The sequence below is a fragment of the Xiphophorus hellerii genome, chromosome 1 (assembly GCF_003331165.1).
Source record: "Xiphophorus hellerii strain 12219 chromosome 1, Xiphophorus_hellerii-4.1, whole genome shotgun sequence".
Taxonomy (NCBI): Eukaryota; Metazoa; Chordata; class Actinopteri; order Cyprinodontiformes; family Poeciliidae; genus Xiphophorus; species Xiphophorus hellerii.
The window spans coordinates 31,320,281-31,337,109 of NC_045672.1; the positions used below are offsets into that span (position 1 = coordinate 31,320,281).

General features: G+C 39.4%; 2 protein-coding genes across 2 annotated transcripts; one reads left to right on the forward strand and one right to left on the reverse strand.

Moving 5' to 3' along the window:
* Window positions 1-914: 914 nt before the first annotated feature.
* LOC116722352 (L-rhamnose-binding lectin CSL3-like) lies at window positions 915-9,548 on the forward strand. The gene is made up of 12 exons (XM_032566595.1): window positions 915-1,004; window positions 2,135-2,167; window positions 2,239-2,298; window positions 3,075-3,207; window positions 3,461-3,564; window positions 4,587-4,655; window positions 4,739-4,871; window positions 5,125-5,228; window positions 7,875-7,943; window positions 8,027-8,159; window positions 8,354-8,457; window positions 9,319-9,548. The coding sequence occupies exons 1-12, from the start codon at window positions 944-946 to the stop codon at window positions 9,333-9,335; spliced, it is 1,020 nt and encodes a 339-aa protein (XP_032422486.1). The 5' UTR covers window positions 915-943; the 3' UTR covers window positions 9,336-9,548.
* A 116-nt stretch (window positions 9,549-9,664) lies between these two features.
* On the reverse strand, window positions 9,665-16,627 carry atp6ap1a (ATPase H+ transporting accessory protein 1a). Its single transcript, XM_032566541.1, has 11 exons — window positions 16,445-16,627; window positions 15,687-15,813; window positions 14,985-15,059; window positions 14,407-14,600; window positions 13,618-13,658; window positions 13,453-13,538; window positions 13,217-13,369; window positions 12,178-12,335; window positions 12,029-12,079; window positions 11,057-11,294; window positions 9,665-10,204 (listed from the first exon to the last, which is right to left on the reverse strand). The coding sequence occupies exons 1-11, from the start codon at window positions 16,579-16,581 to the stop codon at window positions 9,995-9,997; spliced, it is 1,470 nt and encodes a 489-aa protein (XP_032422432.1). The 5' UTR covers window positions 16,582-16,627; the 3' UTR covers window positions 9,665-9,994.
* Window positions 16,628-16,829: the final 202 nt, after the last annotated feature.

The following is a 16,829-nucleotide window of genomic DNA, read 5'->3' on the forward strand; positions in this document are numbered from 1 at the left end:
GTAAAAACCGCCTCCTTTAAGTCATGAATTTAATTTTGATTATTAGATGTATAAATCATGATTTGGGTCATGATACAATTTCAATTAAATTACAAAAACTTAGAAATAATAAAACTTAATCTCATGTCTCAGTAAATGTTTGACTATTTAGTCATAAACAAACTGAATAAATGTGGAGCTTTTATTAATTCACAAGTTATTTATTTTTATTTACATTCCAACAGAATTTAAACTTTTACCTTTTTTTAGTGACTCCAACATTTTAACTGAACTTTGCTCTGTGGCGTCCAAACTTGTTACAACATGAACCAGAATCCCAAAGTTTCAGGTCCTTGGGGTCCTTATTGTTTTTCTCAGGAATAAATTAAACACCTTGGCCAGGGGCGCATCTCTGTTTTTTTCTCACAGGGGCAGGAAGGGGCACAAACCTTCATCATGTGACTTTGCATTTTTGAGAAATAAACCAATTTTGATGCAAATAAAAAACCCTAATCCTAAAACCTTTTATTGAAAAAACTGCCGTGTTTCCATTGAGCAAATTTATTTTCGAAATGTCAAATTGTGCAATTACTGATGCAAAGTTCCTGGATAAATGTAACTTTCAATAACTTCTTCCTTTTTGTGAAAACCAAACATTTTAAAACTATTTAGCGGTTTTCCGTTTCTTCCTGGATGATTTCTGAAAGTTTCCTGATTCTGTCGTTGCTTCAAGATTTAAACTTTCCATCCATCAGACGTACGGCAAGCCCTTTCTGATCTTATGCAGGCTGCATGTGTGTCAGGAGATGACAGAAGTTGTTTGACTATGAGAATGGTACACAAAACGACACCAAGTTAAACAGAGTATCAAATTTACCAAGCAGTTTGTTTTGGTGGAGAAAGTGACGGAGGATTATGGGATGGATTTCCTCCTTGGGGGCTGGGAACAGAGAACGGCTTAAATATGAGCGACCAGCTTCTCCCAGCATCCATCCAGCTCTCCGTCATGCTCTGCTCCACGCTCTGTGAGTACGCCGACGTTTTAATTCAATCTGCTTTAACTATTTCAATTCTAGGGTCTGCGGGAGAGAAACACACACGAGTGAAAGTTAAGAATTTGAAATATTTAATGAAAAGTTGTTTATTTTTAACTGTTACTGCACTTCATGCTTTGTTTTGTGGGAATCAGATTTCCCAGTGAAAACTGGGAACTCTGGTCTGTAACTGGTGGGTGAAACGTGCAAAGAAGCACAGCTGGAACTGTTTCCTTCTCAGATTATTAAACTAATAGATAAACAGATCAGTTAGTTTTTAAAAACAAAATTGTTTAAAAAAGGCAAAAAGAATAAAAAAAGAATAACATTTATTATATTTAGCATAAATATCCTGAATTTAAAATGTTCATAAAATCTTTAGCAGTTACAGCAGGATGTCATCAGCATACAGTTTATTTTGGGGAACGTGTGCATATATAATAATATAATTTAATTTGATCTAATAAAGAATTCATATCTAATTAGCTTCCTTGACTTTCATAGACGATTATAGCAGGACGTCATCAGTATACCAGCTTATTTTAGGGAAGATGTATGTAATGTATAATATAATATAATATTGATTTCAAAATGTTAATTCATTTGCCAGATGGAAATTATTTTGGTTTGGTCATGTGCAGTGGTTTCAGCTCACCACCCTGTGGAACACCACACATTGCTACAATACAAACTAAAAGATACAAACAACTTAAATTGGTCATAATTAATCAATTTTAGTGCAATAAACTTTAATAGTAGGATCTAGTGGAGGGGAACTCAACTCTCAGGTCCAATTAAACAGGACAGAACATTTTTTCTGCTTTAAATCCCGACTGAAACTCTGGTTGGTTATTGAACATAATCTTTAAAATAAGAATAAATCTCTTTATCAACAGTTCAGTTTATCATTAATCGATTAACCAAAGAATAAAGATATTTTATTCTCTAGTCTTCACAACAAATAATTCTTACTGTTGGGATCATATGTACATGAATTTATAACTAAACTGTCAGCCTGAATGCAGATTGAATATTTTTAATAATTTCCACTGAATCCTGCTGAACTTTCAGCTCATTATGAAAAATCTCACAGCTTTAATAAAAAGTTTTTTCTCTTCTAGTCCTGACGGTATCATGTGTGCTGATAACTTCAGGTAAAAAGACTCTCTAAGGCGCGTTGCTCGTTAGTTTTAATTCCTGGTGACTGACGGTGTTTTATTTGCAGCTGGCTCCCAGAAGCTTCACGTTGTGGCGTGTGAAGGATCAGTGGCTCAGCTGAAGTGTGGTGAGATCACCGGGTTTGTTGGTTCTGCTTCTAACTGGAGTTATTATCTTTGGAACGATCCAGAATCAACGCAGCTTCAGTTCTTACAGCTGGGAACCAGAGATCAGGGTGAACTCCGAGCCTTCAGAGCCACATAAAGATGGTTCCAAACCCAGCCTGCTATCACCTGAAGAACATTTTCAGCATTAAAGGACCAGCTGACCCAGAACGCTGCTGCTGGCGTTCTGACTAAAACCAGGAAGATAGAGCACCTCACCCAGTTCTACCTCACCTAGTTCTACAGTCCTTCACTGAGAGAACAGACTTTAAACTACTGCTGGTAGTTTATAAATTACTGAACGGATTAAAGGCTGCTGCTGGATCAACCTTCCAGACCTCTCAGGTTCTGGTTCTGGTTCTGCTCTGTATCCAGAACAGAACCAAACATGGAGAAGCAGCATTCAGCTTCTATGCATCACAAATCTGTAACAAACGTTCAGAAAACTGAAAAACAGCCGAAACACTGAGATTCTTTAAATAAAGGCTAAAACCCACCTGCTCATAGTTGCTTTTGAAACATAATAAATTAAATATTGACTATTATATTTGACATGTATTGACGATTTTGATGATGGCACTCGACAAAATGTAAAGTTTGTTACTGGCTTCTTAATTGGTGACTGCATGATGGTTTCATAACTTTTTATTTTTGTGTTTTATGATGTAAAGCACTTTGAACTGCCTTGTTTGATTGTTTGGAGCTTAAAACCTCCAACGTTTCCAATCCTCTCTGTCAGAGAACGGTGAGGTAATATCTGTGACCAGTGCTACATACGGACGCAGAGACCAGCAGACATGCACCGCTGGACGACCCGCCAACCAGATAACCAACGTCCAATGCTCCAGGAGCTCAGACAGCGTTGGCCAGAGGTACAGAAGTTCACCTTTTTGTGTAGCAGATAACCAACGTCTGATGCTCCAGGAGCTTAAGCATCAACCCATTTGGACGTTTTAGAAAATCGTTTGGTACACACATGATCTTTGGGAAGGTGTTTCCCAAAGGCAGCAGCTCAGATATAGTTGCTGAGAGGTATAAATGTTTTTGTTGGGGTCAAATTGACTTCCAATGAGATGATTCTGGATTAAATCTCTAATCCTTGTTCACTTGAACATCCATCCTCAGCTGCAACGGGAAGCAGAGCTGTTCTATCACAGCAGCAAACTCTGTGTTTGGAGATCCCTGCGTTGGAACCTACAAGTACCTGGAGGTGGAGTACACCTGTCAAAGTAAGTAAAGGTTAAAACACTTGGATTTGACAAAATCTCCAAGCAGAGGAGGAAAAATTAAAGTTGTCAATAAGAAGCAAAGCTCTGAAAATGGAGCTACAAGAACCAAGATGTCCTCTGTTAGCTCTCAGTTAACATATTTATTTCAATCTGAATGAAAGAAAAGAAACAAAAAAAAGCAAGTTTACAATCCTCCTTTCATATTAGAAAACCCCATATTTTAGATTCCTATCCAGTCTTTTTATTACAACTAAAGTCAACTGACATTGTTCTGTGATAAGATAGAAAAATTGCAATTAATTAAAAAAATTTCTAATTTTATTGGGAGAGTCAGAAAACGCCAGAGAGGGGAGAATGTCACAAGATATCCAGAACAGTGGATCCCGACTATTTCTGGATTTTTCGGAGGAACGCTCCAGATAATTTGTGGAAAATTCGCCTGTTGACGTTTTTAATTGTTTAATGTAATATATTTATTTGAAAGAAAATACAGTTTTGGAAGTTGAAATGCCGAGGAGCAGTGCTGCTGGGAGGAAGGATCTTTGTTAAATCTACTTTGTGAACTTAGGATGGAGACTGATCTCTGAGACTCAGTCTGACATTTTCTAGCATCTGGCTATCATGTTGTTATTTATACATTAATTATTATGATGAACATTCTAAAATCTAGAAATTAATATAAAGAAAGTTAATATTTTGTCAGGTAATGAGGGTTTTTGTTGATTGCTTTCTGAACAAATCTGAATAAATCTGTCATTAACTGTGTAAGTGTAAGGTGTGACCAGAGAGCAAACCATCATGTGTTTTCTTTACTGTGTTAAAGAACACATGTCGGCCATGTTCCCCATCAGCACCAATGTTTTAACAGCTGGATTAAGAGCAGCCGCCTTCAACCAATAAACCAGTTCAAACATGTGAGAACTGAAGGTGCTGCTGAACGGAGGGCCGGGCTTTCTCCATCCTGTCCATCTCTAACTTTCTATTCAGGGTCATTAATGTGACCTGGATCTCTCTTATGACAGACCCTGAAAGAAAACCTCAGAGTGGTCCCACTGTGGCATGTGAGGGATCAGTGGCTCAACTCCAGTGTGGTAAGATCACTGGTTTTACTGGTCGGTTCTGGAGCCTTACACCAGGAAAATGTCTCTCCAACGTTTCTTCTTCTCTTTGCCAGACGGAGGAAAGGTTATATCTGTGACCAGTGCTACATACGGACGCAGAGACCAGCAGACATGCACCGCTGGACGACCCGCCAACCAGATAACCAACGTCCAATGCTCCAGGAGCTCAGACAGCGTTGGCCAGAGGTACAGAAGTTCACCTTTTTGTGTAGCAGATAACCAACGTCTGATGCTCCAGGAGCTTAAGCATCAACCCATTTGGACGTTTTAGAAAATCGTTTGGTACACACATGATCTTTGGGAAGGTGTTTCCCAAAGGCAGCAGCGCAAATATAGTTGCTGAGAGGTTTAAATGTTTTTGTTGGGGTCAAATTGACTTCCAATGAGATGATTCTGGATTAAATCTCTAATCCTCGTTCACTTGAACATCCATCTTCAGCTGCAACGGGAAGCAGAGCTGTTCTATCACAGCAGCAAACTCTGTGTTTGGAGATCCCTGCGTTGGAACCTACAAGTACCTGGAGGTGGAGTACACCTGTCAAAGTAAGTAAAGGTTAAAACACTTGGATTTGACAAAGTCAGGGATGCAAACAATTAATCAACTGATTAGGTTTATTAGATTAAAATTAGTTAGATTCTTTTAACTCATAATATCCGTTTAGACCAGGGGTGCCCAAAGTGGGCCCTCGAGGGCCGGTATCCTGCACGTTTTAGTTCTCTCCCTGGTTTTACCAACAACCTTTTCAGCATGTCAGTTTTCTTCTTAGGCCTCTAACGAGCCGTCGTTGGATCCAGGTGCGTTAACCCAGGGAGAAAACTAAAACATACAGGATGCCGGGCCTCCAGGACCCACTTTGGGCCCCCCTGGTTTAGACCTTCTTTAGTGTTGTAGTTTGGCCGCCGTCCAGCAGAGGGCGCCGCTGGTCTTCCTAAAACAGCCGGTTGAAAACAGAATTAAAGATGGCGGCCATATCAGAACGGGTAGCGGCTAAAACACTTTAAATCTGACAGGAGCGCAAAAACCTTCACAAAACTTTTAACTTTTTCTCATTTTGTCACATTAAGACCGTTAGGCAACAGGAATCGCATCCATTCAGTTTATTGATGAATAAGATTAATAATCTTTAAAGTTTTATGCAGTGTTGTATAGTAACGAAGTAAAAATACTTCACTACTTTACTTAAGTATATTTTGGAGTACTTCATACTTTCCTCGAGTATGAAAATTTTTGATGACTTTCACTTTTACTTCACTACATTTCCGAACTTAATTGCGTACTTTTACTCCGATACATTTTCAATGTGTGGTTTAGTTACTCGTTACAAAAAAGCGAGAGAGAGAAACAAAGTGTTTTGACCCCACCTACTGATTAGCAAGTAGGCTACCGAACAAAGTCCGTAGCCTGCTTGCCTGGGCTTGTTCATCACCTCCAATAGGATACACCTGTTTCGCTTCTCCCATTGTTGGGGAAATCAGAAATCAGAACACAGAAGAGTGCTGCCCGCACTGACGCGGCTCAGGGATTACGTGACACGCAGCGCCGTGCCCTATAATGCACTGTAAGCTATGTAATGTGTTTGAGGCAGTTGACCAAAATCCCGGACAATTTTTAAATTCCCCCCGGACATCTTTTTAGGTCTGAAAAGTAGGACATGTCCGGGAAAAAGAGGACGTCTGGTCACCCTAGTTCAATGGGGGACAGAAGCCATAGCGATAGCAATTTAGACTAAATTTAACGAATATAGGAAAGGCATGCAAGTTCAAAACCACAAACCATTAACATGTGCTACTCTTTAAAACTGGAACAATTTATTAGCAGGTTTAATTTTGTCTGCACTTGGTTGTGTACATTATTTTAAGTTTATTTGACAAGTTTACCAAAATATAAGAAATGTCATTCACACTTGCCTTGTTTTACTTTTTACTTGTACTTTTCATTACATTACTTGAGTACATCCATTTTTACAGTAATTTCCATACTTAAGTACAAGACGTTTCAGATACTTTAAGACTTTTACTCAAGTAACATTTCAGTCAGTGACTTCGACTTTTACCAAAGTCGTATTTTGGAGAGGTACTTGTACTTTTACTTGACTCTGAGATTTCAGTACTTTATACAACACTGGTTTTATGGCGCTATCCGGACTACCTGGATTCATTAGCTAAACATGCTAGCAGACGTGGTAGTAACTAGTTACATGTAGCTGAGCAACCTTTTGGAAAAGATTTATATTAGGAGTATATTTTTCATTTTAACTATTTTTTATGAGGTTTACTTGAGTAAAATTTCTGGATCCTCTGCCCTCTGTGAGTAACCTCACTGAATGAAGAAACAAATTATTTTAAACAAAAATTCACCTGCAGTTTTTCATTAGTTTTTAATTTAAAACATTTGAAAAAATGCTTATTTTGCCTGACTTTGTTATTTTGTAATTATGAATTATATTCATTTTCTATCTTTAAAACACCAAACTTTCCCTGTAACTTTGTTTTGGACCGTCTGATGGTGTAATTTTTAAACATTAAATAATCGATGTTTTGATCAGTCGCTCAGTAGTTGAGTCGCCTTTTTACCAAATGCAGTTTGATCAAAGTTTCAGTTTAATTTGGGTTTTATTTGCAACAGAAAAGCAGAAATTAGTGCAAAATTAGCAGCTGGTTTATTTTTGGAGTATCGTAGTAAATGGGGTTGAAGACAAATGTGTGCCACAATTTCAGAAAAACAATGCTCTAAACTAAATAAAATAAAAAAAATTAACAAATGAGGAAATTTATCAGTAAATCATTTTACTCCACTAAACTTTTGTTATTAGATATAACTGCTCGTTGTTGATGTTTTCAGTTAAAGGCAGAAAAATACAATAAAAATATTAGCTTTGAATTTAACAATCATTAGCTGTTTGAGTGGTAAGGTGTGACCAGAGAACAAAACATCATGTTTTCTTTGCTGTGTTAAACATGTCGGCCATGTTCCCCCTCACTCACTAACGATGTTTTATCAGCAGCTGGATTAAGAGCAGCCGCCTTCAACCAGTGAACCGAGTCAAACACGAAGGTTCTGCTGGACCTCCACTCTGTTTTTAACGCTAATGAAAGCATGGAGAGCCGGGCTTTCTCCAATTCCACCTCTAACTTTCTATTCAGGGTCCTGACAGGTCATTAAAGTGATCTGGATCTCTCTTATGACAGACCCTGAAAAAAAACCTCAGAGTGGTCCCACTGTGGCATGTGAGGGATCAGTGGCTCAACTCCAGTGTGGTAAGATCACTGGTTTTACTGGTCGGTTCTGGAGCATTACACCAGGAAAATGTCTCTCCAACGTTTCCTCTTCTCTTTGCCAGACAAAGGTGAGGTTATATCTGTGACCAGTGCTACATACGGACGCAGGGATCAGAAGACATGCACCGCTGGACGACCCGCCAACCAGATAACCAACGTCCAATGCTCCAGGAGCTCAGACAGCGTTGGCCAGAGGTACAGAAGTTCACCTTTTTGTGTAGCAGATAACCAACGTCTGATGCTCCAGGAGCTCAGACAGCGTTGGCCAGAGGTACAGAAGTTCACCTTTTTGTAAATGTTTATAAAACTGGATCTAAATGTGTGAACTAGGAGGTTCACAAAGATAAAAATCTAATTTTATTGGAAACTGACTTGATTTGAATCCACAGATGCAACGGGAAACAGCTTTGTAACGTCGAAGCCAGTAACTCGATGTTTGGAGATCCCTGCGTTGGAACCTACAAGTACCTGGAGGTGGATTATATTTGTTACGGTGAGTTTAGCCTCTAAGGTTTGTGCGTAAACTAAAATTAGTTCAACTAGAGTTAGCTAAAAGCCTATGAATAGCACGTATGCTATCACTACCATGTTGGCCAACACTGATTTACTCCTTGTTAGTATGTTAGGTTGAGGTTTTGTATCAAAGTTAGCTTAAATGCTATGTTAGCTAAAATTCTAACATCAGAATGGTGACTGTTGGTAGCATGTTCACCTACAGCAAACAAATAGACCTTAATTTGGGGATATTTACAGCGACATACTCCATCTTGATGGCAAACTACGTTGCATAAACTAAAATTAGCTAAGCTAGTTAGCATACGTGCTATTTATAGGATTCTAGCTATCATTAGCACATGACCTACAGCAATAGAAGTGTATGAGCTACAATGCTAATATTAGCTTAAATACTACCATTACCATGTTGGTCATCAATCACTAGCATATTGGCTAACTTTGGCTCCCTTCAGTGTACAAACGTTAGTGTATGAGCTGAAACTACATGCTAACATTAGCTTGTGGGCCCAGTGGGAAGACATTGTCCACTCAAAATGTGAAATACTGAAACACTTCTTCCAAAAAAAACATTTAATTCTGAGAAAATCTGCTTTAACAAAGATGTAGTTTTGGGGTCTGAACATTTATGCAGCCAGGTTGTTGCAGCTTTTTTTCTTCGAACAGATTTTAAATTTAATTTAAAATATTTTTTTTTAAATAAACTTCAAACATTTTATTAAAGAAAATTTATTTTTCTTGGCCCTCGAGTGTTTTCAGCTCAACAATTTTGCTTCTAATGGAAAAAAAAGTTTCTAAAGTGTTTAAAAGTTATATTGATATTTTCTTTTTCTTTTTGCAGCTTTTCTGACTGGGTGAAACCGTCATCAGGTCTCCTGTGTTCTGGATGAAATTCATAATAATCAGGAATATCTACAGCATTGATTAGCAGCTTAATGTCTCTTCAAATTAAATTTAAATACTTTATTGGTCTCAAGGGGAAATTTTCTACTCTTTTCTTTCTTTTAAGTTTTCTCAACCCGTTTTGCATTTTTATTTCAATTTTTCATGAATAAACCTGACTTGCATTTACATTTTCTGGATAAAAACTCTTCCAAAAACCTTCCTAAACTATAAATTCAGTTTTTAAATTCTTCCACTCTGAACAGGAAGGAACTTTGAGTTTAAAAATGGCCGCCAACCAGGAGTGACACCTTTAGGATGTTTTATTGGAGTCACAGCAACAATACAACAACAATGGAATGTCATGAACATAATCCATAATCCAAGTTTAATGCTTCCAGTAATAATCTCACATATCTACAACAAACCAAATGTAAACTGGAACTTCACAACAATCACAGCAGTAACAATAATAAATAGCATCTTTTATTCCATTTAATAAATAATCAGTAATTATCTCTGGATGTTTCAACCACCTAAACTTTGACTCGTCAGTGCTGGGATTCACATTAAGGTTTCAGTGATGACGATGATGATGATGGAATGGGAGGGCTGGTTGTGGTGGGAGGACTGCGTCACTCCGTCTGGGGCACGGAGATGCCGGGGCTTTTGGGGTCGTCGAAGCGGTCCATGGTGAGCAGCTGCATGATCATGTGCAGGCCGTAGGTCAGAACCAGAACCATGAGCAGGCTGGTCAGCAGGCCCATCCAGATCCCAGCCGAGAAAAACCCCGCGCAGTCGCTGGCGTACGAGAACTCGCTGCCGCTCAAGCTGAAGCCCTGGATCTGGGAAAATATTAAAATAAAATTATAATCTACAATCTGTAAAAAGATTTATCTCCCTGAGCTGCTATTGCTGCCTGAAGGTGAGCGCCGCCCTAATCTCCAATCTTCAACGTGGAGCCTTTAAAACCACAAAATTAAATCTGAATATTTTTCTAGAAAACTCTGGTGCTGACCTTTAAGTTATGATACTTCCAGATCTTCAGTTTCTACATATTTATAGATTCTCAGCCATCCAGGACAAGAAACCCCCCCTCCCCCCAAAATAAACAATAATAAAAAAGTTTAAAGCAACTCAAGTTATCATTTAAATAACATGACTTGTATTGAAAACCACTGCAATAAATCAATATTTATGAGGAATTTTATTAAGTGTTACTCATTAAAACTTGTTTTTATTTAGAGCCTTATGGTTTTTGTAAAGGTGTAGCAGAGATTAGATCTGTGACTCTGAACCAAACTCATATCTAAGCAACATTTGAATGTTAGTTTAACTTCTATGGGTCTCACCAGGTTGTTTTCTGAGAAAAACACTCCTGTTTTTCATTGCTACTTACTAGTCATTTTTGATGGTGCAGCTTGAACACACACAAAAAATTAAACCACATTTTACTGTAACTTTGCCGACCCCCCCAAAATTGCTCTTAAAAACTTTATGGTTTATGGTCCCCCCCAATAATGAGATGGGATTTACGGCCTCGGGTAAGAGGTTAGCATTTGTGCTAAATAAATGTAATAATTGTGAATAGTGAGTTGATGTTTCTGTATTCTGTAGCATTGTCTGTGGGTTCAGGCTGTTCGGGCCCAGGGGATGGAAACGTTTGGGAATCTGCGGTCAAACCGACTGAAACTCACCTGAAAGTCGTCGAAGGAGACCCTCCACTGGTTGGCCGGGTCTTTGGCGGAGCGCGGGACGAGCAGCGGCCAGCGGAAGCTGCTGACGGACTTGCAGCGGTAGGAGTACTCAGCCGGGGCGTAGATGTTCCTGCTGCCGTTGAACGTGGCTTTGGTGCCGTCGTACTCCAGCTCCACGGCGTCCAGAGTGAACCAGCGGCGCGCCGACACCGTGTAATGGCGCTGGCTCATGACGAAGCTGGAACCAACCGCAAAACACGTTTAAAAAAAACAAGCAAAAAAACAAAATAAAGAATAAAACACATGCGATCTCAGTCGGGCTGTAACGATTCATCGAATGAGTCGAGAGACTCAGTTATTAAAATTCTTCGAATCAAATAATGCGCCTCGAAGCGTCGTAATTACGTTTTGCTACGTAGCGCCGTGTGTTCCGGCCCGATACGTGCTGCGTGACGCTCTCACTTCCGCCAATGAGTCGCTGATGAATGCTAACTGCTATTAGCATAGCAGAGAGCTTTTCCCCGGACATGTTCGGGTTTTCATCGTTCTTCGGGGAACATCGACAAATGTGAGCATGTGGTAAAAGAAATACTTCCAGGGAATGCATTTTTGTTTCTTTTTTAATGTCATTGTACTTATAAAAATAGTTTATGATTTAAAGAGAATAACAATTAAAATGGTTTAACCGCATTTTGCAAAACTGAGTCAAATGTAACCTTGTACAATAATCAAACATGAGGAAAGAACTTATTAAAAAATGTTTCCCATCCGTAATCAGATAAACACATTTAGCTAATGTCATAAAATGTGAGATTACATTTAGTCTTGCTGTGATGAATCCACCAGAGGACGCTATAATCGCGATTTATTGCAGCAGTATTTTATTTTTTAAAATATTTTATAAGACCAATTGTCATAATAATCAGTAGATGGAAAATAATCGTTTACATCACAGCCCGGTGAAACACTTACATCAGCTTGAAGCTGCGGTGGGCGAGGACGTTTTCATAGTTCAGAACCAACCTGGAAAGAAACCAAGCAGGAATGAAGGAAGCGTCCGGCTGGAAGCTCCTCCATCGCCTCCATTTTAGCTGCTAAACCTAAATTTCAGCCTTTTCCACCTCGATTTGCTCTGGTCGCAGTCGGAGCCGTGTAGCTTGGGGCTAACTCCCTCTCCGAAGGTGGCTGGCGTCAGGTCGTGCTCCTCCCAGTGGTTGTTCCGCAGAATGCTCACCGTCAGGCCTTTGGCCCACAGCATCATGCAGGTTTTGTCGTCCTCCTGCAGAAAACAAAGCAGAAAACTGAAGCGATTCATCAAATTCATCAATTATTGAAATAACTGTCAACTAATTTAGTAACCAATTAATAGTTAAATGGAGTAAAATGACAAAAAAGGCAATTGTTATTCTGAGCTGTAATTAAGCCAAAACTGAGCAAAAAAATTTGCATACAAGATAAAAAATTTCTTTGTCTATAAATCTGTTCTACCCAGAACTTTTCATGCAGCAGAGTTCTGGCTTCACCTGGTTCAAACTCTCAAGTTATTAAAATAAATAATCTCTGTTTAATTAAAGTAAAATAAGAATAGTTTAATGAGATGTTCGTTGTAGATTTGTGCCTTCAGAAAGTATAGAAACACGGTGGCGGCCGCATCATGCTGTGGGTTGCTGGTAAAAGGACTCAGATCAAGGGTGCCCAAAATCAGAAAATTTAAACTACTGGCCTGCTAAATTAAAAATGCAAAAATTGTTTAATGTTTTAATTATTTTTTTTGTTTGTTTTTCCTGCTTAACAATAAAGCAGATTTTTATAAAAAAAATATTTATATTATTAAAGAACCAAACCATAAAAAGAATGATTTCCAAATTTATTGTTTCTGTTTTGTTGGCCAAATTTGTACCATTCTTGACTTGTTTTCAGGGGCCGAACAAATCAATTTCAAGGACCACACATGGCCCCCGGGCCACACTTTGGAACCCCCTGACAGATAGATCTAATTCCCTGGAATAAAGTTTGTTTTGTTTGTTTAACACATAAAACCTCAAGTTTTGTAGATGAAATGTGACAAAATGTGAAAACGTCTGAATGATTATAACCGTTCAACGGAAATTTTTTAATTCTGTACTGTCCCTTTAAGCCAGAGAAAGACAGAAAAAGCACCTTAAACTCCACAGGAGGGTAGACTCCGGGCTGCTCCTTGACGCGCTGCTGGCGCTCCCGGTCCCTCCACCGGTCCCTGTATCCGCCTCTGGACTGCAGCAGGGAGCGTCCTCCACCAAGCCCCGCCTCCAGAGACATGGACGCCGCTTCCTTCTGCCGACACGGACAAAACGGGAGGAACGGGTTGGACCAAACCTCATGAAGATCAGCGTTCACCATCACCACGGCGGGCTCACCCTGGAGGGCTGCAGGCCGGTATAAACGGCCGTGAAGGGGATGGACTGGGACTTCATGATGCTCATCACCTGACCCATGACCTCATCTAAACAAAGACGGATAAATGTGTCAAAAACATATCAATTTGATGCTTTGATGAATGAAAACTGACCACAAGGTCTCACCATTTCCACTGAGAATGTCTTTAGCAGACAGCAGATCTGACCTGCAACACAATCCGGTGAGAAAACAGTGAGATCCGGCTGGGAGGATGGAAAGTTATCAATTAATTATCTAGAGTTAATTTTCTTATCAATCGACTAATAGTTCATAAGCAGACATTTTATTTAAAAAAAACAACAACCGAGTTTTCTCTTGTATCAAGAGGGCTGAGCGACTTATAACACGAAGGGCTACATTTTTCATTTTCTATCATTATATTTGAACATTACTTTGTCAGATATGTTAAATACTGACTGAATGAACAGAAAAATGTGTTATTCTCACATTATTATACTTAGAAAAATCTCAAACTCAACCGTGAAATGTTAAATTTTTCTGCATTGTGTTCTCCGTTTTTCTGTCATCACCACATCCTCCCTTCGAAGCATGTCAGTATTTTAGACCGATAAATTCACGCTGCTCCGCCATTCAGCTCAACTGAATGAGATATTATAAAGGTGATAATATAAGGAGTTTTGTCGAGTGTTTATGTTTCAAAAGAAGAACCGCATAAAGTACATTTCTCATCCGACACCGGACTCCGTTTGGACCGTTTCTCTTTGCTGAGCTGGGATATTACCGCCATCTTTAATTTATGTTATCAACAGGGCGCCCTCTGCTGGATAGCGGCCACACTACGACACTGAAAGAAGGTCTAAAATGAGTTATTAGTTAATCGAATGGAAATAATTTTAATCTAATAATCCATTAATCGTACGTAGATGAATTGTTTACATGCTACACCAGCTCACCCGGTCCCATACGGCAGCCTGAACACCAGCAGAGCCGGAGACGAGGCGTTCAGTCTCAGCTGGCTCAGCGTCTCCGGGTCCATGTACAGAGGGGACGTTTCCAATTGGTCCTGAAGCTGACCAATCACAGCGTTGGAGGCGGGCCAAGACACCGCAGGAAGAACCAGAGAAGAAGAAGAGGCCTGAAGCGCTCCCTGGGACAGATCAGAGGAATAAATAAAGACATGGGATGAAATGAATATTATTCTTTATAGCAAGGATGTCCAAAGTGGGGTTCTGGGGGTATTTGCGGCCATTTAACTGATTTTGTGAAGCCCCTAACTTCAATTCAAGAATAGTCCAAATCTCTCCCGATAGCCCAGCCTATCCAGTTTACTTCCTGTTCTAAATTGGATCTTTAACAATTATGTGTTTTTATTCTTTAATTCATTTTAGAACAAAAATGTTTAATGATAATTTATCTGAAGAAAGACCATATTCAGCATAGCTTATATGCTTTGTTTACTGAACCATGATATAAAAACTGAGGTATATTTCTCATATACTACCATCCTGAGTGTCTGACTGTAATATTTTACCTCAAGATTAGGAAAAACACCATCTTGCTTGTTTCCAAAGGCTCCTCCATACATGGTAAAATCTTCAATACTCATCTAGAGAACAAAAACAGAAAACAGAGATTAGGGAGACAAGAAAGCCAAACAAAAAATGTATTGATTGAAGCTTTGGGCCCAGACACGAGGAAAGAACCATCACGACAACATTTATAGAACAACTGATAATTAAATTTGCATTCAGCGCATTTGAAAAATACTTTATTTGTCCCAAAGGAAAATTAAAACTTGTCTTAAGTCATATCATCCAAGTATCTTTAAAGAGTCGATGCTGTTGGCAGACAGGATCTCCAGTAGCAGTCCGTCTTGCAACTAATCTGAAGACTCCTCTGAGCAAAGACTGTTAGCATCAGATGCTAACAGCTCAGTATCTGGGCAGCACAGACAATATTCCACAATAACATGTCCTGGATCAGTGGCTAGCTAGCTCTGCTAATCTGCGTCATTTGCTTTTGCCGCCCCTCTTTAAATCTCTGAGTTAAACTTTAACTAATAGGTTAAATTAAATTAAAAGAATAATCCCCATGTGAATCTAACGGAGAAAGGCCGTATTTTATTTTACAGCATTAATCATTTTATTTTTGGTTCTTTTTCAGTAAATTAAGTGTTGTTAATTTGTGTGCGTTCTCATAGAGGGGGGAACTGTTAAGCGTCTGTGTTTTGTACCTTATCCTGAAGGAACAGCACCAGGTTTCGGGGCCCGACGTTCAGAGCCTTCTCCAGGTAGGAGGCGAGCTGCTGGTGCCCAACGATGTGACCTGCAGTGGGTGGAGCCTGCCGAGGGATGGAGACCCTTCAAACAAAAGGAGACATCAAGCAGGTGGACAACCAGAAAATAACTAAGACATATAAATATGTGATTATATGGAAAAAACATGACTTGCAGGCTCATAATTTAGCTGGAATATTTTCCAGAAGCTGAACAAATAAATGTAAATATCTTCAGAACAGCTGTAATGTATGACTATTGTCCTGTTTTATTATTTTAATAACATTTTTAACAGGAATCAAGGAATCCTATTTGAATTTAGATTATCTGAGGCAGATAGTAACTAGTTATTTACGATTAAAGCTCAACATTGTAACAACATTAAATATAATTTTATATAATCCAATAGTCTACTTTTATGTATACACATTCGTCAATCTTAAAAGCGTATTTATTTAATTGATTAGAGCCAATGGAAAAAATATTTTAATTTGGGTTTTTTCTTAGTGGCCCTCATCCTCTTCCGTAGGCTGAGGTGACACTAAACGCATAAATGAAACACAACACGATCTCTAATGCGCGATCATTTCAGTTAAATGGAGACCAAATTTTGACATCACAGCTAACATTTCTCCTCCTCCGACATCAATACGCTGCTAACGGTTAGCGGACAGTCCAAGCCCCGGTAGAACCCCGAACCCTGGGGCCCACTCACCCTTCACTGGTCCATATGATGACCGGGACCTGCTCATCGCACTGCACCGTGATGAGAATACTGAACACGGCCAGAAACACGGCCATGAACCCGGGAATCCTCTGGAGGAAGAGGCTCGCTGTCCCTGACGACGCCATCTTTCCTCCGATATGACAGCAGGTGCCGAACGTGACGTAGAGGAGATCACGTGACTCCTGAGGAGCATCTCTGCAGGAGTGCGCTAGAGTCCGGTGTCTCTATGGCAAAACAACTTAACACATAATCATCCAGCCATTTTCTAACATCCTTGTCCCTAGCGGGGTCGGGAGGGTTCCCATCTCCGAGCGAGAGGCGGGGTACATGCACAAACACAGAATTTAGAGAGACCAATTAACCTGACAGTCAT